General features: G+C 39.1%; 1 protein-coding gene and 1 long non-coding RNA gene across 3 annotated transcripts in view; one reads left to right on the top strand and one right to left on the bottom strand.

The window, feature by feature from the left end:
* LOC138742319 (uncharacterized) overlaps positions 1 to 25,453 on the top strand; it is a 38,390-nt gene that overhangs the window by 6,082 nt on the left and 6,855 nt on the right. Inside the window, exon 2 of the long non-coding RNA XR_011344053.1 lies at positions 22,420 to 22,669. This is a non-coding gene — a long non-coding RNA (uncharacterized lncRNA). The remainder of the gene's footprint in view (positions 1 to 22,419; positions 22,670 to 25,453) is intronic.
* uggt1 (UDP-glucose glycoprotein glucosyltransferase 1) overlaps positions 321 to 25,453 on the bottom strand; it is a 149,312-nt gene continuing 124,179 nt past the window's right edge. For both annotated transcript variants that reach the window (XM_069896581.1, XM_069896582.1), the window contains 3 exons: positions 5,762 to 5,878; positions 4,669 to 4,816; positions 321 to 3,730 (listed from right to left, as the gene is read on the bottom strand). In XM_069896581.1, coding sequence (XP_069752682.1) covers positions 3,705 to 3,730; positions 4,669 to 4,816; positions 5,762 to 5,878 — 291 coding nt within the window. In that variant the 3' untranslated portion in view covers positions 321 to 3,704. The remainder of the gene's footprint in view (positions 3,731 to 4,668; positions 4,817 to 5,761; positions 5,879 to 25,453) is intronic.

Genomic DNA, 25,453 nt, shown 5'->3' with positions numbered 1-25,453 from the left:
GAAGACATTGAAATCAAAATTGAACAATATAGTATAGGAAGCATGATCTTCTGCAGATTTGAGAAACATTATAATTAGTAGTTTTCCTTTATGCAACTGTGATGGCTGCTCCATAGGACAGTAAGAAATTCTTCAAACTACAGGACTGAATTTGAAATCCAGGCCGTTGGTCCCGGGGATCAGCTGGAATCTGAGCAGAATGTGCACATACACAATGTGATACACAGGAGTCGTTCTATTTTTTTGTTATACATTTTGTGAGAAGAGCAAGTTAGGGAGTGGGAAATAGAAATAAGGAAGCACAAGGAAAAAAACAAATGGAAGGTAAGAAAATCCCTTTATAGCAAACACAAAAGAAAAACATTACAGTTACAATAGATCCACATGAATCAATAAATGCTAGGACTGCCCAGAAGGACACTATAACACTTGATAAGCTTTCGCATCTGACACTGATTTTGTTATTTTTAAAGTTCCTCAAAAATTTATTGAAAGTGTGGAACTTATTCCAACTTCAAGTTCTTATTGAAATCTTGACTAGTAATATGTCAAGTACAAGACAATTTACACCTTGTATGTTACACACACCAAGCCTCAGATTCAGCCACCTTTAGATCTCTCCCAAACATTTGATTTCAAGCACTTATCCCCAGACACACCAAGCAAATTATTTAAAACTAATGTCACTTAAATTTCTGTTATTTTGTCGAAGATACCAGAGTTATAATTTGGGTGCATCTCAAATAAAATATGCTGCATTACATATTACCTAATTTTCTTGCCCATGTTGTTCCTGGATTGTGGAGTTTATCTTCTTTCATCCTCCTTAGTTTAGGATGCTCTTTGAATCTTTTCTGATACACATTACTAAAAAGGGTGTAGTGATGAATGAAGAATAATATTTTATTTCTTTTTTTTTGTTTCAAGTCCTCAGAGTTTTGTGCAATTCAAGAGGCAAGCTCAAAGGACTCTCAGCCAATAATTAAAAGTAAATAAAAATGCACGCTGACCTTTCATACCCTATGTGTCTGGAGATTCTATGTTTTTTTTAGTAAGATATGGTGTAATATAAGTGAAACATCAGAAAAATGTCACTCTGTTGAGGCATCGGATAATCAATGTGGATCACCATAAGTCATCTTCAGACGATAGTTGAACTATTTTGGACGATGGAAAAGTTAAGAAAATATATTTATAGGTCAGCACTTTTGGCCTGTTGGAAAGGTATGGTTACCGTCTGCCATATATATTTGGAAAGGAAGTATTTTGGCTGTTTCAAAATAAGAGTGGAAGTTTGCACTCAACTGAGATGTGCCTCCACATCCCACTGCTCAAATTAAGGAACAAAGCCAATATGATGATGTTGTACAAGAGAGGGTTTGATTTGTATTTTACACACATCAGATAACGCTCCTGTAATCATATTCCCCAACCAACCAATTTTCCCTTGCAACCGCTGCAACCGTGCCTGCCTGTCCCGTATCGGACTTGTCAGTCACCAACGAGCCTGCAGCAAACGTGGACATACCCCTCCATAAATCTTCGTCCGCGAAGCCAAGCCAAAGAAGAAGAAGAATCATATACAATATTGAAAAGGCTTTTCCAAAATAAAAATTCAGATTCATAAATATGCCAAAAGTTCACATTTCAGCTGCAGAATCCTGAAAGGGCAACAGCAAAAAAAAACTTGCAGCAATTGAAACATTGTTGTTTATTAATGGAGCATCTTAACCGTAGAAAATAGTATGTGATAGCACCGACTGCCACCAGACAGATCCTTCCATTACAACAAAGGCTTGTGCTATATTCTGCCTCACAGCTGTACAGATTTCTCAGATATTTCCTTCGAGCAACACCGAACTTCAGCTTTGAACAAGAACCACAATTTTCTCCCAGCAGTGAAAGAATATATCATCCCAATGGTCATGTCAGTCGACCCCAGGTTTTGGTTTTGTCTATAGTTTAAAGCAGGTCAGCACATCATCCAGAAACTAAAAAAAAAACATAGTTGTCTATTAATGTGCTAAGTTCTTAAAGTTTTAGGCTTTTGTATTCAACCTCCTAGATCCTTATCCTCAATCCTGTTGAGTGTAGGAAAACGATCCCAACAGGCAAAGTAGAAAACAAACTATATCAGACTAAAAGAATGATTCATATGTCACAATCAACACCACATTATCTAATCAAGGAATGCTTCAGTTAATGATTTCCATCAGGGCAGGTACTGAAATTTTTACAGTTCAACTTCTGTATGCCTTTGCATTAAAAATATCTATGCTTTATGAAGCACACTATTATGAAAATGCATCTGAAACAATGTCAAACCTGGAGGCTATGGTGAATAGTTCATATTCTATTAATGAAACAGTATTCAATAAAAACAAATTTCAGGCTTTAGCCAAAGCAATGGAAAACGTGTAAGCTCGTTCACATTTGTTCTCTTGCTTCAGGTGATTTTCTCTACAGAGGTACAAGAATTGCCTTCCATTAATTGTGCTGCCAACGCTATTGATATCCTTAGACATATCAATTAATGGCTTTTTCTTTGTAATTCTCTTGAAGCATAAACAAAAAATTCTCTCTCCCAGTAATATTGCAATTAAGAGGGGTTAACAGATGAAATTCCAGGAAGCATTGAATGCAACAAGGATGCAATGAAATGTACTTTGAGCCATTGATGGAGACTATAATCTGACCATTTATACTAGCTGATTATACTGGGGAAAAAAGTTAACGAGTACATATTGAGAGCTGGCACTGTGAAAGTTAGGTTGGAATTTCACATGATTATACTGGGGAAAAAAGTAAACGTGTACATATTGAGAGCTGACACTGTGAAAGTTAGGTTGGAATTTCACAGGTTGAAGGCTTCCAATATGAGCTGGGCAACAGAAGAGAGCTTTGCATCTGTAAGGAGATGATCAACAAACACTTCATTACTAACAAGCTCTGTTATGCAGATAATTAAAATTTATACACCATATCAGCTGCATTTCACACCTTCCAAAGCAGAACTGTTTTTAAAATTAAAAAAAAGGCTAAGAAGTATAAAAGAATGATTCCTCAGCCAAACATCCATTTGCAATTTTGCTTTACACTGTCAGGAATACGAATAGACTGAAGTAAACAAAACTCCATCTGGGGTATCTGAATACCATGCTGAAAACATAAGCTGGCAAACAAATATTGACCTTAAATAGAGAGTGGCAGACTGCCACACAGGACAGGTAAGTGAAACAAAATGTAAGGTGTGTGTGTCAGAGAGAGTGAGTGTAAGAACATGGGAGTAAGAGAGCAAATGTGAGAAAGAGCAAGTGAATGTGTGAGAGAGAGCGTGAGTTATAGGCCATATTAAAGAATATGAAAATCAATATATATTTTTATTAGAAATTTTGAATCTCCCTATGATTGGTAGCTTTCCTGTACCCTATTGACAAACTTATAGAAACAGTCACATTTTGCATGATTTTCTTTGTCCTGAGGTGAACTCCTATACATTTTACAATGATACTTCTGTACCCATTGCTTTTCCCATCCACAGAACTGAACCCCCAATTATAAATACACCTTATACTTCAAACAAACAAAGCTAACAGTACAGTCTCATTCCAGTCTTGGATCATCGCTGCATTTGAGAAGATTTCATGAAGGAAAAAAAGAGAACAACTCCTTGAACAGAGTTAAACTGGTCTCAGGTTCACAGCTTAAAGCTCAGTGTGTGGGACATGACCTGTAAAATGAAAGAGATGACATAAATTAGAGATCACCAACACGAGACAAAAATACCTACATCTGTGACTAAATGAATCGTATGTCATCATATGGTCCATTTCCACCATGACCATCAATGCTGAAATCCCAATCCAGCCTCTCCTCATGACTGACTTCCTGGGAACTCTCCTCTCAACACTGTATTTCCTTCATTTTTATACATTTACAAAGATAAACATGTACAAACACATCCATATAGCTCTAACAGGGCAGCTAACTTGCATTATTTTGCTGCAAGCAATCTTAAGTAAATGCATTATATTTCTATACATGTTACAAATGATCAAACAAGAAATTGAACCATTATATTCAAAGGTCATTTTTCACATTTTAAAACATTGCAATATCAAAACTTCAGTAAATAACACACATGCTTTGATTTGAATTCCTGATTAAAAAATAACCCACAATCCTGATAACCCACAACATTGTCACATTCTTTTCGATCACTTTACAGGTTGCACAGAGTACAATTTTCATCAGTCCATTTGCATTCTCCTGCTTTAAACATTTAGACTGCAACTGTCTTCTTTCTGAATCAAACAAGATGAGATTTGCAAAAGACAAAAGTGTAACCAAATGTCAGAGAATCTAGCCAAGGGCTATTACTCCATGTCAAGTCTGGAACATAATTTGATGTATTGGTATCTTAACCATGTAATTTGACTACAAACCAATATGATTCATTGATATGCCATCGAATTGTTTAATGCTCATTTCAGGAACAACCATCTAAAACATGATTTGAAACCCACTTAGTCAAGAACACTTGAGCATCAAAGTCACAAACTATTCATGCAGTTACTTTAATCTTCTTTCTAGAATACATATAATTGGTCTGAATTGCGATTCATGAATTTCAAATCTTTTTTCAATCAACAATGTTATGAGCCTCACCATCTGTACTGCTGTGAGTCACTCCATTCAATTTCTCCTCTTGCAACAACTTTTGGAACTGTTTAAGCTCTTGATCATAGTCCTGCCATTCAGGAACAATTCGCATAGCTGCTTCCAGTTTAGGCTCTTTAGTCATTGGGTTATTGCACTAGAAAGTCAAAATAAATGATGGACATTAGAATTTTAGTCTGTGATGACTGGCAAACACTGTTTCTTTTCAAATATCTAGTTAATGAGACTCATTTAGACATTTAGAGAAGTAGCAAGAAGATAGGCCCTTCAGCCCAGAAAGACCATCAAAGACCCATTTCTCATCATAGTTATTTAACTTACCTGCCCTGTGGGGGCCCTTAACTATTTTATTCGCCCATACTCCCATCAACTCCATCTGCACACTGGGAGCAATTTATAGCAGTCAATTAATCACTACATTTTACGAATCTGTGGGAAAATTGGAGCACCCTGAGGAAATCCGAAGTGACAGGGAGAACATGCAAACGCTAATGGATAGAAATAGAGGTCAGGATTGAACCCAGGCCACTGGAGCTGGGGCAGCACTCTTCTAATTGCATGGTCTGAAATTGCTTGTCGAGTCTAATTACACAACTATCAAATACTTCCATTATTTGAAAACTTCAGTTACATCTCCCTCATGTTTTGAATCTTTTAAAATAATCCTTGTTTTTTTTTTCTCTGGTAACTGGGAATTCTCAAGGTCTATCAGCCTTCTCTTCAATGTCCAAATGCCTTAATACTTTATTACACTACAAGAAAATACAACATTCAATCATCAATGTGTGACTTAATCAAGGGCTCATACAGAGAATAGAGCATTTTGCTTTGCATTTAGTTACTCAGACAATATACCCGAGACTCTATTCAATTTTATAATTGTCTGTGAGCTTTAAGGATTTATTTTCTATAATTTTTCCACTGAAAAGATGATAGCACATATGTTCATCCATGTTGCACTAGTCTCAATTGAAAGACACTTGCCAAAAATAAATCAACTTTCAATTGTTTTTCTTGGATCTGTTATAAAAATAATTATTCTAACACTTCCGCGAGAGCAGATATTCTCTTCCGTACTTACCAAATCAATAGTTTTAGCTTTCTTCTTCGATGCTTCATCACACCATGTCTCACACCACAGCCAGTGTTGAGGAAGGGATTTAATAGGCACTTGATGGATCATGTTGTTAGGCAGATCCTGTAAAACACATTTCACAGAAAAACTAAAGTAATTCTAAGCAATTTTTTTAATTATTATGGATTTCTACACCTTTTAAATTAACAAGTCCCATTAATTACTATTACTTCGAATGAACTTTAGTTACGTTATGAAGAAAATCAATTGTCCATACAAATATTGTACAGTTTGACGGTTAGCACATTAGTCATCTCAGCAAACAATGCTGTCTTCAATTAACCTTTGCAATTTCCAGTTGAGCAATATAACATTTATAAAGCATAATTGATAATAGCTTCCAGCCCTTTAAAATAGTTTTAAAATGCAGTCACTTTTTTTCAAATTTCCAGGAAATTAGCAGCAACTTGTACACAGCATGTTCCACAACCCACAGCAGGATCACGAGCAGATAAATTGACTCAAAGATGAATTTTCCTTATGACACAAGGGAAAACTCAAAATCAAAACAAAATGCAACAAAAACTCACAAGGTTTGGCCACAACTGTAGAAAATGAAACCGCTAACAATTCAGATCTGAGACCTTTCATCAGAACTGAGAAAAAGAGAAACAAGTTAATCTGAGTCACAGAGAAGGTGGTGGAAGCCAATGGGTGGAACAATGTGAATTTCTCTAATGTGGCCATAAGGGAGCTGTTTAGTCCCCTTTTATCTGTATTTGCAGGTAGTCTGCAGGGCTGACTTTAAGTTTCTGAGTGACTGCCTCCTTAATTAAGCAATCACTCCCATTCTGATCTCTCTGGCTTCATGCACTGTTACAAAGAGCTCTAATGCCAATACAAGGGCAACACCTTACCTGAGCATACCTCAGCCTGCAGGACTCAACAGTGAAGTCTCCAACTTCAGCATTGCATGCTTTATCTGTTTGTATCAGGGGTGCCCATTTTGACCACATCTCTCTTCCTTTTTTTAGTAGCCTACGCTACTTAAACTGTTTCTCTTTCTATAGATGTTGCCTGTGCAGCTAAGTTTCTCCAATTTCTGCAGTTTTTCTTTAATTAGGTAAGATCTTTGCATTATTAACAAGAGTAGGTAGTTGGGTGACTGCCAGGAGAGGAAAGGGGGAAGAAGCAGTTAGTGCAGAGCACCCCTGTGGCTGATCCCCTCAACAATAAGTATACTTTTTTTTTGGGGGGGGGGAAAGAATTGATCTGCCAGGGATGCCATAGTGGTCAGATCACTGGCACAGAGTCTGGCCCTCCAAAATGGAAGGGGAAGAAGTGGAGAGCTATAGTAATTTGGAATTTGATAGTTTGGGGAATACATAGGTTCTATGAAGAAGATCGAGACTTCTTGATGATTTGCTGCCTCCCAGATGCCAGGGACAGGGATGTTTCTGAATGAGTCCACAGCATTCTCAAACAGGAGGGTGAACAGCCAGATGTCGTGATCCACGTTGGTACCAATGACATAGATAGGACTAGGGATAAGGTCCTGAAGAAGGACCCTCAAGGGTCGTAATCTCGGGATTGCTGCCTGCGCCTCGTGCCAGAGAGGGTAGGTATAGGTTGTGGCTGAAGAGTTGGTGCAAGAGGCAAGGGTTCAGATTTATGGATCAGTGGAATCTCTTCTGGGCAAAGTCTGACCTGTACAAAAAGGACAAGCTACATCTGAACTGGAGAGGGACCAATATCCTGGTGGTCAGATTTGCTAGAACTGTTGGGGAGAGTTTAAACTAGTTTGGCAGGGGTGTGGGAACCAAAGTGTGATCGCAGAGAATAGGGCAGGAGGCAGAAAGGATGATGCAATGTGTCGTGGGTTTGTGGAGAAGGACAGGAAGGGGAGGAAACATAAATGTAGTCAGTTGGAGGGTTTGAAATGTGTCCATTTCAATGAAAGTTGTATTCGGAATAAAGCAGATGGACTTTGATCAGGATGCAGAATTGTGTTGTTATGGCTGTACTTAGACTTGGCAGATGGAAGGACAGGATTGGTTGATGCAGGTACCTGGGTTTAGGGTTTTTAAAAGGGATAGGATGGAAGGTAAAAATTTGGGAGCCAGGAGAGTACCATGACTGGTCAGGGATAGTATCACAGCTGTAGAAAGGAAGAATGCTGTAGAGGGTGTTGTCTACTGAGTTAGTGTGGGTGGAAGTCAGAAATAGGAAGGGAGCAATCACTGCACTGGGCATAGTTGAAAGGCCCCCAAATCGCCCTCAAGATAATGAGAAACAGATAAGTAGAAAGATTTTGGAATGGTGCAGAAATTTCAGGGTGGTTATTACGAGAGATTTCAACTTCCCAGATATTGACTGGCATCTCCAGACTGCAAGAGAGATAGGTGGGGCAGATTTTTGCAGGTGTGTCCAAGAAGGATTCCTGACACAGTATGTGGACCAGACAACTAGAGGAGAGGCCATTCTGGATCTAGTACTGAGTAATGAATCTGGTCAAGTGATGGGACTCTTGATGGGGGTGCATTTCAGTGACAGTGACCACAATTCTCAGAGTTTTAGCAGAGTTATAGACAAAGATAACACCAGGCAGAATGGGAAAGTGTTTAATTTGGGAAGGACTAATTATGATGGGATGAGGCAGGAACTAGAGAGTGTAAATTAGCAACAGGTGTTCAAGGGGAAAGCACAGAATGAATGTGGAGGATATTTTGGGACAACTTGCACAGGGTTCAGGATAGGTTTGTTCCACTGAGACCAGGAAAAGAGGGTAGGAAAAGGGAAACAAGGTTGACAAAACAGGTGAGGCAGTTAGTCAAAAGGAAGAAGGTTGAATAGATTAGATTTAGGAAGCAAAAAAACAGAAAGACCTTAATAAGAATTATATCATCGCCAGGAATGACCTCAAAAAAGGATTTAGTAGAGATAGAAGGGGGCATGATAAAGCTTTGGCAAGTAGGATGGAGAATGCCAAGGCATTGTGAGAAAAGGATGATGAGAGTGAGGTAGGACTGTTTAAGGATAAAGGAGGCAACTTGTGCCTGGAGGCAAAGGAGGTTGGAGAGATCTTAAATGAATACCTTGCTTCAGTATTCACCAGAGAAAAGGACCTTGGTCAAGGCAAGGTCAGAATAGAACAAGCTTGTGTGCTGGAGCATGCTGAGATTAGGAAAGAGGGAGTGATGGATCTTCCTAAAAATATTAAGACTGATGTTCCTGGGGTTGGGCGAAGTTGGTGTGCGAAGTGAGGAAAGAGATAGCTGGGGCAATTGCAATGATCTTTGAATCCTCCTTGACCAGAGGTTTGGAGAATGGAAAATATGGTCCCTTTATTTAAAAAAAGGTAATAGGGAGAATCCTTGGAATTAGAGATCAATGAGTCTTGCATCAGTGGTGGGCAAGCTATTGCAGAGGATTCTTAAGGACAGGATTTATGGGCGTTTAGAGAAAGTACACTCTTCTCGGGGATAGTCTCCACAGGGCTCTGTGAAGGGAAGGTCGTGTCTCACAAGCTGTGTAGATTCAGAATTTGCTTGCCTGTAGGAAGCAGAGCCCAGTAGCAGATGGAAATTTCAAGCTGGTGAGCCTGACGTCAATACAGGTAGTCCCCGACTTAGGACCTATGCGACTTATGACCATTCAGAATATCATAGCTCACATAGATGACACTTTCCTTATTCTAATATATCCTAATTTCAAAGTATAATCTTCCAAAAGCATGAGCTATGATATTCCAAATTTCTATCTCTTTAATCCAATATATCAAACTCTGTGACTGCTGTTTTATGTAGCTTTAATTCGTTGATAAAACAGATGAACATTTTGCACAGCTCCACATTAAGACTTTCATAATGATGAATAATAAAGCATTTACTGTATGACAGAGATATAAAATGTATATAAAGAAGCTCAAACTTTAAAGAGATACATAATGATATTTAGAGACAAAAAATTCAAAGAAAAATTTCTCGTGCTCACGCTTCCTCTACATGATGAAGAGTAATGAGCAAGTCATTAGTGTGCATGGATATTACGACATATTACATCAGTCACTATGGTAACACTACAAATGATCATCTCTTAAAGAGACCTGCACAAAATCAACTAAGAGTTTAAAAAAAACACATGGTTTTAATCCTCACAGGTGTTGCATTTGGAAGGACAAACCAAGGTCGGACATACACAGCAAATGGAAGGGCACTGAGGAGTGCAGAGGAACAAAAGAATTTGGGAATACAGATACCTAATTCCCTGAAAGTGACATCACAGGTAGACAGGGTTGTAAAGAAAACTTTTGGCAGCTTGGCCTTCATAAATCAAAGTATTGAGAACAGAAGTTGGGATATTATGGTGAGGTTATGTAAGATATTGGTGAGTCCAAATTTGGAGTATTGAGGGCAGTTATGGTTGCCAAACTACAGGCAGGATATTAGTAAGATTGAAAGAGTGCACAGAAGATTTACTAGGATGTTGCTGGGTCTTCAGGAGTTGAGTTACAGGGTAAGATTAAACAGGTTAGGCCTTAATTCCTTAGAGTGTAGAAGAATGAGGGGAGATTTCACAGAGATTTACAAAATTATGAGTGGTATGGTCAGAATAAATGCGAGTAGGCTCTTTACACTTAGATTAGGAGAGAGAAATACAAGAGGACATGCCTTTAGGGTGAAAGGGGAAAAGTTTAGGGGGAACATTAGGGGTTACTTCTTCACTCAAGAGAGTGGTGGGAGTTTCAGCATACTAGAAGGGCTGAATGGCTTTCGTGTTCTATTAAAAGTTTTTTGTCTGGAGGTCTGTGACTAGTGGAGTTCCTCAGGAATCTGTTCCTGGACCCCTGCTCTTTGTGATTTTTATAATCTACCTAGATGAAGAAGTGGAAGGATGGGTCAGTAAATTTGCAGATGGTATGGAGGTTGCAGGAGTTATGAATAGTGTTGAAGGTTGTCAAAAAGATACAGAAGGATGCAGAGTTGGGCAGAAAAATGGCGGATAGAATTTAATCCAGATAAGTATGAGGTGACACATTCTGGAAGGTCAAACCTGAAGGCTGAGTACAGGGTTAATGAACAGATACATAACAGTGTAGAAGAACAGAGGGACCCTGAGGTCCAAATCCAGACATCTCTCAAAGTTGTTATGCAAGTTGATAGGATAGTTAAGAAGGCCTATGGGATCCTGGGCTTCATTAGTCGAGGGACTATTGAAGTTCAAGAGTCGAGAGGTCATGTTACAACTCTACAAATCTCTGGTGAGACCACACTTAGAATATTGTGTTCAGTTCTGGTCACCTCATTAAAGGAAGGATGTGGAAATGATGGAGAGGGTGCAGAGATTAAAAAAGATTTGTTAAGATAGCCCTAGCTGTAGCAAAAAAATGTATTATGTCAACCTGGAAATTGGAAGATAATTTGAAAATACAACAATGGTATATAGAAATGAATAAATGTATTCCATTAGAAAAAATAACATATAGTTTAAGAAATAATATTGAAATATTCGAACAAATATGGGAGCCTTACATTAAATACAATAGCGAAAACCTACCGGGGACAAACATTACCTAAGTTGAGGGAAGGAGAAGGAAAGAAAAGAATGGACTCAGTAGAATTTCTGGTGTATTTTTGTTGAATGACAACATTGTCTGACTGGTTTAATGCAACCTAGATTGTATACCTAAAATGGATGAGGGGGGGGGGTGGGGGGGTGGCCTGGGAGGAGGAAGGGGGGGGGGGGGAGAAAAAGTCACTGTATATGTGTGAAAAAGAAAAAGTGTATATCATGGCTAATGTGATTTATGGTGTGAAAAATAAAAAATTTAAAAAAAAAATATTAAAAAAAAAAGAGAGGGTGCAGAGATTGCCTGGAATGGAAAATAAGTCTTATGAGGCAAGATTAGCAGAGCTGGGACTTTTCACTTGGGAGGGAAGAAGCATAAGATGTGACTTGATTGAGGTTTACAAGATTCTGGGAAGCATAGATGAGGTAGACAGCCAGTGGCTTTTTTTCTCAGGGCAGGAGAATAAAACACCAGAGGACACCTGTACAAAGTGAAGGAAGAAAAGTTTATGGGAGACATCAGGATTAATTTTTTGGTTAAAAAAAAATCACAGTTATAGGTGCCTGGAATGCCGTGCCAAGGGAGGCTGAAACATAAGGGGTATTTAAGACTCTTTGACAGGCACTAGGAAGAAAGAAAAATAGAGGGTTACGAGGTAGGAAGTGTTTTTTTTGGTAGGAATATTAGAGGTTGGCACAACATCGAGGGCCAAAGGACCTGTACGGTGCTGTAGTGTTCTATGTTCTAATGCTCCAACATGCTTATTAGAATTCAAATGCAGTAAGCTTTAAACTTGCGGGAAACAGTTGTATTTTATTTTAAAATACAAATAGATTTCAAGAGACAGGAAACCAGGCAGCAAAATATGTGAAATGCCTCTACTCATGGACTAGTCCCACTGAATTTTCTCTTCTAAATTCTTTTATTAATTTAAATACCTCAAATTATATTATTCTTTAATCTTCTGATCTCAAATGAGTACAAATCAAGTTTTTGGCAGCTCATAGAATCATTTAAAAGTTAGAACATAGTAACAGTCCATATGCTCAGTCTATGCCTGACAAAAATGTTACCCAGCCTCATTCCATCTTCCAGAATACGGAGTGAGACCTGCAGATCACACCTCTTTATTTGCACATTGTGTTTATTACCTCTCCACTACTAAAAAAAATCTTTACTTACATCCTCTCAAATTTCCCTGACAATTATGTTACAACTATACCTCCTGGTTTTCACTCATCTGCTAAACTGCTAAATGAGGTTCTGCCCATTTTCTTTATCTTGGACCCTTTTAGTTTTATACATTTCAATTCAATTTTCACTCAATTTCCCCTGCTCCAAAGATAGCATGTCTAGTGTTTTGCAGACTTTCCACACAGCTAAATTTGTCCATTTGGTGATATACTCATAAATCACATTCTTCAGTCCAATCACATTTTTGCACACAATGTGGCAACTGGAAGTGTACACAATATTCAAGCTGCGTCTAACAAGTTTTGCATACAGTCCAGTCGCACCATAACCTGGTACCAATTCTATCTCGCTGTCCATAAAAAGAAATATATAATTTAATTATAGGTCCTTTCAGGTGGCCTGAACATCCCAGTGTAAAGCTGCATAATCTCCCGCCTTGCAGCTAAAGACATACCTGGATGCAGCAGAAGCACCTCTGAGGTGCCCACGCACCCAACTCCCTGCTGGCTGACAGCCCCTCCCCTGCTCCACTCTCTGAGAGACTCCCCCTGCTCCACTGGAGAAGGGATGCTAGCGGGGGCTATTGGTGGCTGGTGGGGCAGGGGCGGCCAGCAGAGGATGTCGAGGGGGGGGGGGGGGGGGCGGTGCGGAATGTCACACCCCAAACTGGCCGCTCGTGCACCAGGGTTGTTCTCTGCAGATCAAAATATGGTACAGCAATGGTGGTCTTCCCTATCCATAATCCCCTCACGCAGCTGGAACTGTTATGGGAATCACTGAGCGGTTCCATCTGCGTGGGGGATTATGGGTAGGGAAGACGGCCATTGCTATGCCGCATATTTATGATGGGTGGCACTGTGGCACCAGTCGCCCCGCCTCCATCAGATCCAGAGGTGCTAGGAGGCACCTCTGGATATGAATAGGCCCTTTCAGGTGGGCCAGGCAATGCTGCAGCAGCCTTTTAGCGCTGCCACCTGAAAGATGTGTCCGCAGTTTTAAATCCACTCCTGTCGCTGGCCTCAAGGCGAAGGGTCGACTCGAAAGGGCCTTGTCCTATTTGTCCATCCTACTACCTTTTATGGATTTGTGAAAAATACTCCACAATTTATTTTCCTTGTTCCACTTCCCCAAAAATAACACTGGACATCATTTTGTTTCCAAAAGGTTTGCTTCCTAAAAAAAAGGGGGATTATGATAGTCAATTTTAAACTGAACACAAAGATAATTTCAGATTTGCTGTATCACATAGGAACTTGGAGAAACATTAGATAAACTTTTATTGAATTTACCATGTAATGTACCTCTGAGCCAAGCCCTCAGGTTGACTGCACACGTTGCCCAGGGTTTGTCTTGGTCACCAATTTAACAATCTAATTAGAGCTCAGAAGTCTCTAATCGGGCTCTCAGATGGCTCTAATGCAGCATTCACCACAAATGCAGCAGAATGCGTCGCAGATGTTGCAACATGATGTGGGTACAGAGCCTAGGGCAGGAGAATGCTCCTCTTGTAGGATGTGGATTGTGAGGGAAGTCAGTTCCACATGCTGGAGAGGTTAGAAATAGGAGGATAAGGCAGTTTAACACGTGGCTGGAGGCATGGTGTAGGAAGGAGAGCTTCAGGTTTCTATGTCACTGGGCTCTGTTCCAGGGAAGGTGGGATGTGTACCGACGGGACAGATTGCATCTGAACTGGAAAAGGATTAATAACCTTGTGGGTAGGTTTGTTAGTCTTGTCCCGATGGGTTTGAACTAGATTTCTAGGGGGAAGGGAACCGGTAAGTAAGAGCAGTTAGTGAGAAGGAGGAGGATAAAGGTCATGCGAAGACTACATTTGTAGACAGAAATCAAAAGTTTGGACATGATAGAAATTTCCTCAGGTATATTTATTTTAATGCAAGGAGGATTGATAGAAAGGCTGATAAGTTTAGGGCATGGATTGACAAGTGAGATTATGACATTATTGCCATTAGTGAGACTTGGTTGCAGGAGGGGCAGGACTGGCAGCTTAATGTTCTGGGGCTCCGTTGCTTCAGACATGATAGAGGGGGAGGGATGAAAAGGGGAGGAGTGGCACTGCTAATCAGGGAAAATATCTTAATTATGCAAAGTCAGGACAGCCAGGACGGTTTGTTTACAAAGGCCATATGGGTGGAGTTGAGGAATGGGAAAGGTGTGACCACATGGTTGTAGGTGTCCCTACATGGTTGTATTAAAGACTGCTCAATAGTCAGAGAGAATTGGAGAAGCAAATCTGCAGAGATCGCAGTCCAAAGTAAGAAGCAGAACATTGTGATAGTATGAGATTTTACCTTTCCAAATATTGACTGGAACTCCAATACTGTAAAAGGACTGGATTTTGTGAAAGTGTTCAGGAAAGTTTTCTAAATCAATATATAGAAGTACCAAAGGGAGAGAATGCAGTACTTGATCTCCTATTAGGGAACCAAGCAGGTCAGGTGAAAGAAGTATGTGTAGGTGAATATTTTGGGTCCAATGACCATAATGTCATTAGCTTCAAGTTAATTCTGTTAAGGATAAGTCTGGTCCTCATTTTGGGATTCTAAATTAGAGAAAGGCAAATTTTGTGGAAATGAGAAAGGATCTAGGAAGAGTGGATTGGGATATTTTGTTTTCTGGCATGGGTGTGTTTAGTAAGTGGATGGCCTTCAAAAGCAAAATTTTGAGAGGGCAGAGTTTGCATGTTCCTGTTAGGATTAAAGGCAAAGTTAACAGGCATAGGGAACCCTGGTTTTCAAGGGATATTGGTGACCTAGTTAAGAAGAGGGAGGTGTATGTCAAGTATAGGTAATAAGGAGCTAATGGGATGCTTGAAGATTACAGAAAATGCAAGAAAATACTCGAGAAGGAAATTAGGAAGGCAAAAAAAATTGATATGAGGTTGCTCTGGCAGATAATGTGAAGGTAAACCCTAAGAGTTTCTACATTAAGAGTAAATGGATAGTAATGGACAAAATTGGTCCCCTAGATCAGAGTTGCCAATTATCTGTGGAGCCTCACATAATGGAGGTGATCTTATACAATTTTTGTTTGCATCAGCATTTACTCAGGACAATGGCATAGTGTATAAAGAAAGAAGGGAAACTAACAGAAGGGTTATAGAACATATGGAGATTAATGAGGGTGAAGTGACTTGCTGCCTTACAGTGAATAAAGGTAGATAAATCACCTGGTCCAGATATTATATTCCCTCAGATCTTGAGGGAGACTAGTGTAGAAATTATAAGGGCCCTGGCTGATACATTCAAAATATTCTTAGCCACAGGTGAGGTGCCAGAGGATTAGATGGTAGCTCATATTATTCCATTGTTTAAAAAAAGACTCCAAAAATAAACCAGGTAATTATAGCCAGTGAGCCTGATGTGATGACTGTCCAAATATCTATGCAGGATATATAGGTATTTGGACAGTCATGGCCTGATTAAGGACAGTCAGCATGGCTTTGTGCATGGTAGGTCAAGTTTAACGAATCTTGTAGGGTTGTTCGAGGAGGTTATCAAGAAGGTAGATGAAGGAAAGGCTGTGGATGCTGTCTACATGGACTTTAGTACAGCCTTTGCAAGGTCTCACATGGGAGGTTAATTCAGAAGGTTATGACACTAGGTATCCATGGAGAAGTTGTTAACTGGATTTGTAATTGGCTATGTGTGAGAAAACAGCAAGTGATAGTGGATGGTTGCTTCTCAGACTGGAGGCCCGTGACTAGTGGTGTATCTCAGAGATCTGTGTTGGGACCATTGTTGTTTTTTGTATATATCAATGATTTGGATGATAATGTGGTAAGTTTGCTGATGACACTAAGATGGGAGGCATTGTGGATAGCGAGAAAGATTTTCAAAGTTTGCAGAGGGAGCTGGACCAAGTGTGAGAATGAGGCAAAAAAAAATGGCAGATGGAGTTTAATGCAGACAAGTGTCAAATGATGCATTTTGGAAGAGCAAACCAAGCTAGGACATACACAGTAAATGGTAGGGCACTGAGGAGTGCAGAGGAGAAGAGAGATCTGGGTATACAGATACACTGTTCACTGAAGGTGTCATCACAGGTAGACAGAGTTGTAAAGAAAGCTTTTGGCAACTTAGCCTTTATAAATCAAAGTTTTGAGTCTAGGAGTTGGGATATTATGCTGAAGTTATATAAGACGCTGTATAAGGCCAAATTTGGAATATTGTGTGCAGTTCTGAGCACCTAACTACAGGAAGGATGTCAATAAGATTGAAGAGTGCAGATTTACTAGGATGTTCCCGGGTCTTCAGGAGTTGAGTTACAGGAAAAGATTAAACAGGAGGGCTTTATTCGTTGGAATGAAGAAGAATAAGGGGAGATTTAATAGAGGTTTACAAGATTATGAGAGGTATAGGTAGATAGAGTAGGCTTTTTTCCACTTAGATTGGGGAAGATAAATACGAGAGGTCATCGTTTTAATCTAAAAGGGGGAAGGTTTAGGGGGAACGTTAGAGGAATGTTCTTCACTTAGAGAGTGGTGGGAGTGTGGAATGAGCTGCCATTTGGTGAGTAAATGCAGGCTCGATCTTGTTTTTTAAGAAAAAAATTGGATATATACATGGATGGCAGAGGTCTGGAGGGTTATGGAATGGGATTAGATCAATGGGACTAGTGAAATAATGATTGGCACAGACAAGAAGGGCCAAATGGCCTGCTTTCTGTGCTGTCGCATTCTATGGTGCTATAAGACTTTTCGGCTGTATTCAATCTTCATGAAGACAATAAATGCTAATGTCACTCTGCTATTGCCTGAAGAACATGCATTCAATCAATATCAATGTGATGCATTGCATTTGTAGATGTGAGCTGCTTTTACAGTTTGTCTGCATCTATCTTGCCCAGGCCTAAGACATTTGCATTGCATCCGCACTGAGTCCATGCCCAGGCATGCTTCGACTGACCAAAACAGCTTGCTTAGTGGGCAATATACTAGTTGACTTAAATATGACAGGAAATCACAACAAACGGGTTTCTCTAAAAAGTGGTGCGTGATAAGAAACCTTTAAGAAAATTTCAGTGATCTGCAGCCCAAAATCCATAAAGTATACCCAGAAGTGTTCAAGAAGCAAAATCTTAATTGTCCAGTGTAATCAATATTTTCTTTTAACAGAGATGACCTCATATTATATTTCATCTGTCATGTCTTTGTCCAGTCACTTAACCATCTATCTCCATGAAATTTTTCTGCAAGTCATTGACTAGCTTGTGCAATCATTATAGTTTGTATCATCATCAAATTTTGATATATGTTATACTTGATCCCCTCACCTCACACACTGAAAAAGATCATGAACTTCATCGACCCATGCAACACCTCACAAACCTGCTTATTCCAGTTTTCTGCCTATTAACCAATTTTGACAATATTATTCAACAAGAAAGAAGGTTATGAGGTAGTCTCTCATGTGGAACCTTATCAAAGGCCCTCTGACAATCTACACATCATCCCCTATTTTGTGCTGACCATCACAAAGTATTAAGAAACTTACTCACATACTCTTCCTCTTCACAAGTTACCATTTTGATATCCTGTTTTACCCACTCAAAAGATTTGGATTTTATTTCCTGATGATTTTCATGTCCCTGCTTTCTTAATTTCACTCTTCCATGTTAAGATTGCAGGTCTCACCTATTCCCTACAGCATCTAATAGCCTGAATGCGCCTGAGATTGTCTGATCTCGGAAGCTAAGCAGGCTCAGGACTGGTCAGTACTTGGAGGGGAGACCGCCTTGGAACACCAGGACCTGTCAGTTTCTGTGCGGGGCGCTGGACAAAAGTGGCGACTCTCTGCCTGCCTTACAATAGGTAAAAGTTATAGTTTCATTTATGTTGCATTCCAAATGTTGTATCATGTGACAATAATTGAACCTTTATCTTTTTACCTTAGTTTTATATTCCCTGTCATTTTCAGATTTATTGTCAGAGTACATACGTGGCATCACATGCAACTCTTGAGATTACTTTGGCAGTCCCACCTTTTCCCTTTGTGGGAACATGTCAACTCTGAATCGCTTAAATCTCTTTACTGAATATATCCATTGTTACATCTGAATTACTTTAACTCTTCCAATTCATTTCTGCCAAATCAATTATTAATCAATTAAAAATGGCCTTGTGTCTCTTTAGAAGCTTTATCCTATTTTATCTTTATGCATCTCACAATAATGTCTGGTCTAATTGAATTACGATAACAATAATTCACTGTGAGCAATACTCCTGCAAAATATCTCACTTTGTTCCATAAAAATAAGACCCTGTCTTCTAAAATCTGCTATATATTGGCCAAAATTAGTTTTCCCCAAACATGATTTTGTATTTTTTTTCTCCTCTGTATCTTGTATTGTAAACCAGTTTTTGGGAGGATTATTGAAATTTACTCTTACTACCCTAATATTTTTGTTCTATGGAAATTTATGTATAAATCCCATCTACCTTGGACTGTTCACAGTACATGACCGCAGCATAGGTTTCCCCTTTTTGTTTCCATAGTGCCATCTGTATGGCCTCATTTGACAATCCTTCCAACATGTACATCACAAAATTGTTCCTCTAACCAATACAGGTAGACACCGCTGTTTGAAAGTAGAGCATTCCTATGAAACTTTTCAAAATGCTGTAAAGCAAAGACCTAGTCACTACTATTGAAGACAATTTTTGTAAAAGCAAAAATCCATTCAAATTTATTTCAGATAACAAAGACAGGTTTCCTCGTAAAAGCAAATTTACGTAAAGCGAGTATCCATAAAGCATCTTTGTCCTCTATCTTTTAGAACCAAGAACATGGAGGGAGCTATCAGTGCTGCTCCTCCTTGCAACTGTTTAGCATGGATAAAATATAAAATTCCATGTTTGTTCTTTGTCTTTTTTTCACCTGCTTTAGTTTCAAATTCCAGGCCTTTACTCTAAAGCATGATCAAATTTCTTTTTTGATCTATTTCCCATTTTGCTTCTTTCCTCTTTCAGAATCTATGCTCAGCCCTCACCCAGTCCTAAGACAGTTTAAACTCTCTCTGACGGCACTAGCAGGCCTGCATGAAAAGATACTGGACCTCACCCTGTTGATGTGCAATCTATTTGGCCTGTACATACCCTTCTTTGTAACTTAAAAAAACTTGATCCAAAGTGATCACAAGATAACTTGAACATTTTTACCTTGACGACACAACTAGTACAGAAAGCTCATCAAAAATCATTCTGGTGTTCCACAGAAATGAAGGAGTTGCCAAATCAGACAATGGTAATTATTAAAAAAACACAATGCTGGATAAACTCAGGTCAAACAAGGTATTTTATGTGGCAAAAATACATAACCAAAGTTTTGGGCTCGAGCCCTTCACCAAGGTATGAAAAAAATGCAGGCAGGTGCCTGAACATAATGGTGAGGGGGAGGGGCACAGTCACCCAGGCAGGAGGCATTAATAAGGGAAGGAACCAGCAACAAGCAGAGGGAGGGGGGACATGGTTCTGTGAATGGAGAGAGGTGGATGGAGAGTTGGGGGAAAGGGAAGGGAGGGAGAAAGGGAGGCTAGCAAAAACTGAAGAAGTCAATGTTAATGCCATCCAGTTGGAGAGTGCCCAGATGGAAAATTAAGTGTTACTTCTCTAATTTACAATTGAAGTAATTGGCCACTGGGAAATCCCTGTCACAGGATGCAGACAGAGCAAAGGTGCGAAGCAAAGCGATCTCCCTGTCTGCTTCTGGTCTCTCTGATGTAGAGAAGGTTAGCACAGGTGCACCGGATACAGTATACAACTCCCACTGATACCTAAGTGAGGTGTTTCTTCACTTGAAAGGACTGTTTGGGGCCCGGAATGGTGGTGAGGGAGGAGGTATGGGAAGGGATGAGGGAATGACAGAGGGAGCCCGAAACATTGGTTATACAGTATCTTTATCTTTGCTCCATTGAGTACTCTGTTTGGCCAACTGAGGTTCTCTAGGTTCTACCACGGTGTCCGCAGACTTTCGTACTTTACCACTGGTAATAATAAATTTGTGAATCATCAAATAACAGTGCATTAATTACAAGTCGCACAGGAAGTATCAAGTCCGCAGCATTCATGATAATGTGTGGTTTGAAGTTGTCAGCAATTTTCTCATCTTCTGATTTAATTTTCATGGCAACCTTAAAAAAAGTGACCGTAAGCACCATTTTGAATAAATGCTTCATTGGTGAAACATGTCTTAGAAGCATTTGAACTGCAAACTGCCTACATCTTTCATATTAATTAGTGCGTATTTGTTAGCAACGATTTCTGTAATAATTAGCAACTGCAAAGCAGTCTTAGCTATTCTCCATTCAAAGCCCTTTGCCACAAAAGCAAACTTCCAAATACAAATAATAAAATCTTTATCATATTTGTATTTAAAATTTACTATATTGTGAATTTACAATATACTGCATCAAATGAAGCATTAGCTTCATTTAGTCATACTTCTAAAACATTTTTGAATTTGAAACAAAGAAAGCCCGAACCTTATATTTGCAGTTGTAATGCAGGAATATTAGCGTTCACCATCGTAATTGAGAAAAACACGATACAGTGGCTAGAATCTGCAAATGGATGGTTAAAGCAGGGAAAGCCTGAACTGTTGTCTTTGATTCCTTCCTCCTTCCTCCACAGAATACACTTTCCAATCAACACTAAAATCAGTCACTGAAAATTATACACCCGGTTTTATGAAGTGCAATTGAAATTCTAAATGAGATACTTAGCCATAACTATTGACAAACAAGCTCTCTGGCCCTGAGAAACTAATTTTACATGTCTAACTTAATTTCCAATGAATAATTACAGTTTCAAAATTATGGAGCCACAGAAATAGGTCATTCAGCTCACTGTGTACATGCCAGCATTTTTGCCCATTTACATGAATCCCTTTGTCTGCCTTCAGACCTTGTCCTTTTGTGCCTTGCCCATTTGAGTTTGACTGTATGCTTTCAAATGTAGCAACAATATACAATTTCACCATCTTCTCCAGTATTCAACAAATCATACACTCTCTTCCCTTCCCTGGTATCCCATGTAAAACTCTTTCCTCTCAACTTAAATCTATGGGTTTTTTTTTTCCTTTTTGACAACTCAATCGTAAGAAAAAAGTATCAATGCTCATCATCTTTAGTTTCATCAAGCCATTCCTCAGCCTCATTTGATCCAGGGAAAAGAAGCCCAGACTATCCAATCTCTTTACATTTCTAAAGTCTTCCAATTGGACAACATCCTGGTGAATCTCCTTTGAACTCTTTCCAATGAAATCACATCCTTCCAAAAGTGTGGTGACCAAAAACTGCACATAAAATTCCTAGTACAACCGAACTAATGTTTTAAGTTCCCACATAATGTCCTAACTTCTAAATTCTATGCCCCAATCAAAGATGCCATATGCGTTTTTTTTTCATCAGCTTACTGAAAAAATTTCATGGATTTTGAAAAACACAATTTTAACGCCTATCATAAATTTTATAATCATCCACCTCTACCTTAATTTTTCTTAAAATAATTAAGTTCTACACCAAACAAAACACACAAATGTACCATTCAATTAAGAAACATGCAAATGTTTTTGACATACAAGCTTCACATTTTTATCCAAATTATTTTATATTGATTATATGCAGTGAACATGGATGGGATCGAGTAATTATATATGGCTTTGGATTACATAGTCCCGTTTTTAAACTCTCACCTTCGTATTGCGGAATGCAGAAATACATTAAATTAAAAAGGATATGCATTGCTCCAATTCTTTCACATTTTAAACAGAAAAATATGTCTACGTTAAATAATTCCTCATCCCACTATAGTGGCCTTCTGTAACTTGGGAATATAGCAGGCAGTGCCCATGCCACTTCTAAAATATCACTTGTGTTTTTACAGCTCACTCCGATTATTTTCTCAAAACAGTGACCTAAATACATCAATGGAAAATTGAAGAGTACAATTTTCAAACTATGGTATTCATCACCAGTATCCGGAAAACAGCAAATTATGGGTCGCTGTTCCTCACTACCACTGATATCGTGCAATGAAATTGCTTCAGCAATATACAAGCAACTCATTACTGTCTTCCAGCTCATCAGAATAAGTGGATTATAGATGCAAATGATCTTTCCTAGATATTCACACTGTGAGTATATATCCCCAATATTTTGTACCTTTACAATGAAGAATTGGTTCGATTATAACTGGTAAAATATAATTTGACATTTTCATTGTCTTTGAGGTCAGCTGAACACAACAGAGTAACAATGCAAAATACTGCTGTGATAATTAATTGGTCAACACACTAAATCCATTTTTGACACAGATTGAAAGTTTCACATCACAGATGTGATTCTGCATGTGGAACAACATTTTGGCTGTGAACATGGGCAGAAAGAGTTTGAGGGAAAAGCTCAAGTTGCAAAATTAGCCAAAATACAACTCTCATTATTTATGGAAATGAGATGCTGAACCATATCTTTCAAGTGGTGTGCACATCCATTCAAAAGCCCAATGAAATCTATGCAATTTTCAACACTAGTAGTTTTCTCAAAAGGAATGCAGGAAAGATTTTAATTAAAAAAATGTTCTGAACCTAACATGCTGTAGCTTTTATAAGCCAGAAATATGCATTGGGCAATTATTTATTTACTATTATTTTGGGGGTTTTTTTTACAGACACTTGTGGATTAATGTAAAAATATTAAACAGAGCCTATCGCATTAAAGATTGTATTATATTACCATGTTACAGTGGGTGAACTGGCATTACTCATTGTAAATTTATAATTAAAAATAGTACAATTTGATACCTTTAGGAGAAAAATCCATTTCTCATGACATTTAATTAAAAGTAGAATTATTTTCTCTCGTCTCTTCTGAGATTGATTGTCTTGGCAGGGGCATCATTTACAAGTGGTTCATTACATCTGGGGGAGAAACAAAAATCAGGCTTTCCTCTCTGAATGAATTGCCATTCCCAAGTGCAGATTCAAGGGAGCAAGGGAGGGTATTGGGCAAGAACTGGATCAGAGGAGCCTGCAAATGAGCAACTTGGGTCAAATAAGAAGAAAAGAGTTTGACCAAAATACTAAAATGCGTTTGGGAATAAAAGCAGATTACAGCAAGAGCTGGAGACCAAACCCTCGGTCTTTATAACCTTGTGACATCATTCTGGGTTTAAATACTCTGAACATAGATTTTCAATTATTCATTATGGACTCTTCAGATTTTGCTGATGCCTTCCCAGCACCTCTGCTAACAATAATGTAATTTTAGAAATGCCAGACTGTTACCTTGAAAAACTAATGCAAACATTCTTCTTGAGGACTGTATGAAAAAGATGTTCACAATGGAGAAAAATGAAGGCTAAAAGATTCAAGATTCCTTTATTGTATAGAAACATGTAATATGACACAAAATTGCTTTGTGTCTCCCATAAGACAGACAAAGAGTCACTCTGCGCCACTTAAAAATAAGAGAAAGAATAAAAGAGAGTTCCTTCAAAATCACTGAGTGTCCGTAGATTCACCTCTAGCATTCCTCCAGCCTCTGTAGCTACACAGACTCCTGCTCACTCCATCCACAACCCGAACTCCAGATTCAAACCTCCAATTCGATCAGGAAACTTTCAGCGGCAAAGGCACTCTGGGAGCCCTTCTTGCCCTCACCACCCTCTCAAATCTTAATTCTGATACCTAGTTCCTATGAGCCACTGTCCACCAGCCTGCAACCTTTGAGTGATCCCAGACTGCAAATCGCAAGCAGCCTGTGTAGGTCCCTCAGCCGCTGATCCACTGCTGTGGTCGCTTGTCCTGTAGGGTCATTTCTCCTTCTCCCTCTCAATGGGGGAGGGAAAGAGTGTTCTCTGGTGCCCTGCACTGGTCCACTGCTCCCCCGGAGTCGCCAAACCCTTATGGGCGCTGCCAAGCACAGGCGTCGCCATCTTGGGCACAGACCCCCATGGTGGCAGGATTTTAAAATAAAACATCGTTGGCTCCTTTCACAAGCCATTTAAAACCTGTATAGAACCATTACCATTAGGAAAACTATCAATTGAATCAAAGGTCAATAAAGCTTCATAGGAGGACAGAATAATTGAGGCTAGCATTCACCTTGTGAGGGATAGAATATAAAAGCAGGTATGTGATGTTGAGGCTTTTAAGGCTTTGGTCAAACCTCACTTGCAATATTGTGAGCAGTTTTGGTCTCCATATCTAAGAAAGCAAATATTAGCATTGATGAAGGTCCAGAGGAGATTTACAAGGATGATCCCCAGAGTGAAAGGGTTTTCACATGAGGAATATTTGAAGGCTCTGGGATTGTACTTTTTGGAGTTTAGAAGAATGAGGGGAATCTCTTTGAAACCTATCATTTACTCGAAGACCTGGATAGAGTGGATATGGAGAGGATGTTTCCTGTTGTGGGGGAGTCTGGGACCAGGGGACACAACCTCAGAATACAAAATGGTCCCTTTGGAACAGAGAGGAGGAACATGTAGAATTCATTGCTACAGACAGGTGTGGAGGCCAAGTAATTGGAGACATTTAAGGATGAAGCAGATACATTCTTGGTCGGGAAGGGAATCAAGCATTACAGAGAGAAGGCAGGAGAATGGGGTTGAAAAGGATAGTAAATCGGCCATGATGGATGGCAAGGCAGATTCGATGGGGTGATTGGCCAAATTGCACCCCCTTGTCTTATGGTCTAAAATATGTGCTTAGTAGAAGAGTCAATTAATGTTGATCAAGCAAAAGGCAAGGCAATTACACTTTTTTTTGCACTGCAGCTCTCAAAAGATATCGTACAAGGAAGAAAGCTGGAAAAGTTGACTTGATAAACAACAAGGGCTAGGTTTTACTGAGAATTTGAAAGTTATTTGTCAATAATTGGCCAGATTGGCAGCTGCAAACTCACTTCCATAAATCATA

Source organism: Narcine bancroftii, chromosome 9, assembly GCF_036971445.1.
Source record: "Narcine bancroftii isolate sNarBan1 chromosome 9, sNarBan1.hap1, whole genome shotgun sequence".
Lineage (NCBI taxonomy): Eukaryota > Metazoa > Chordata > Chondrichthyes > Torpediniformes > Narcinidae > Narcine > Narcine bancroftii.
This window is presented reverse-complemented; position numbering and strand designations above follow the sequence as displayed.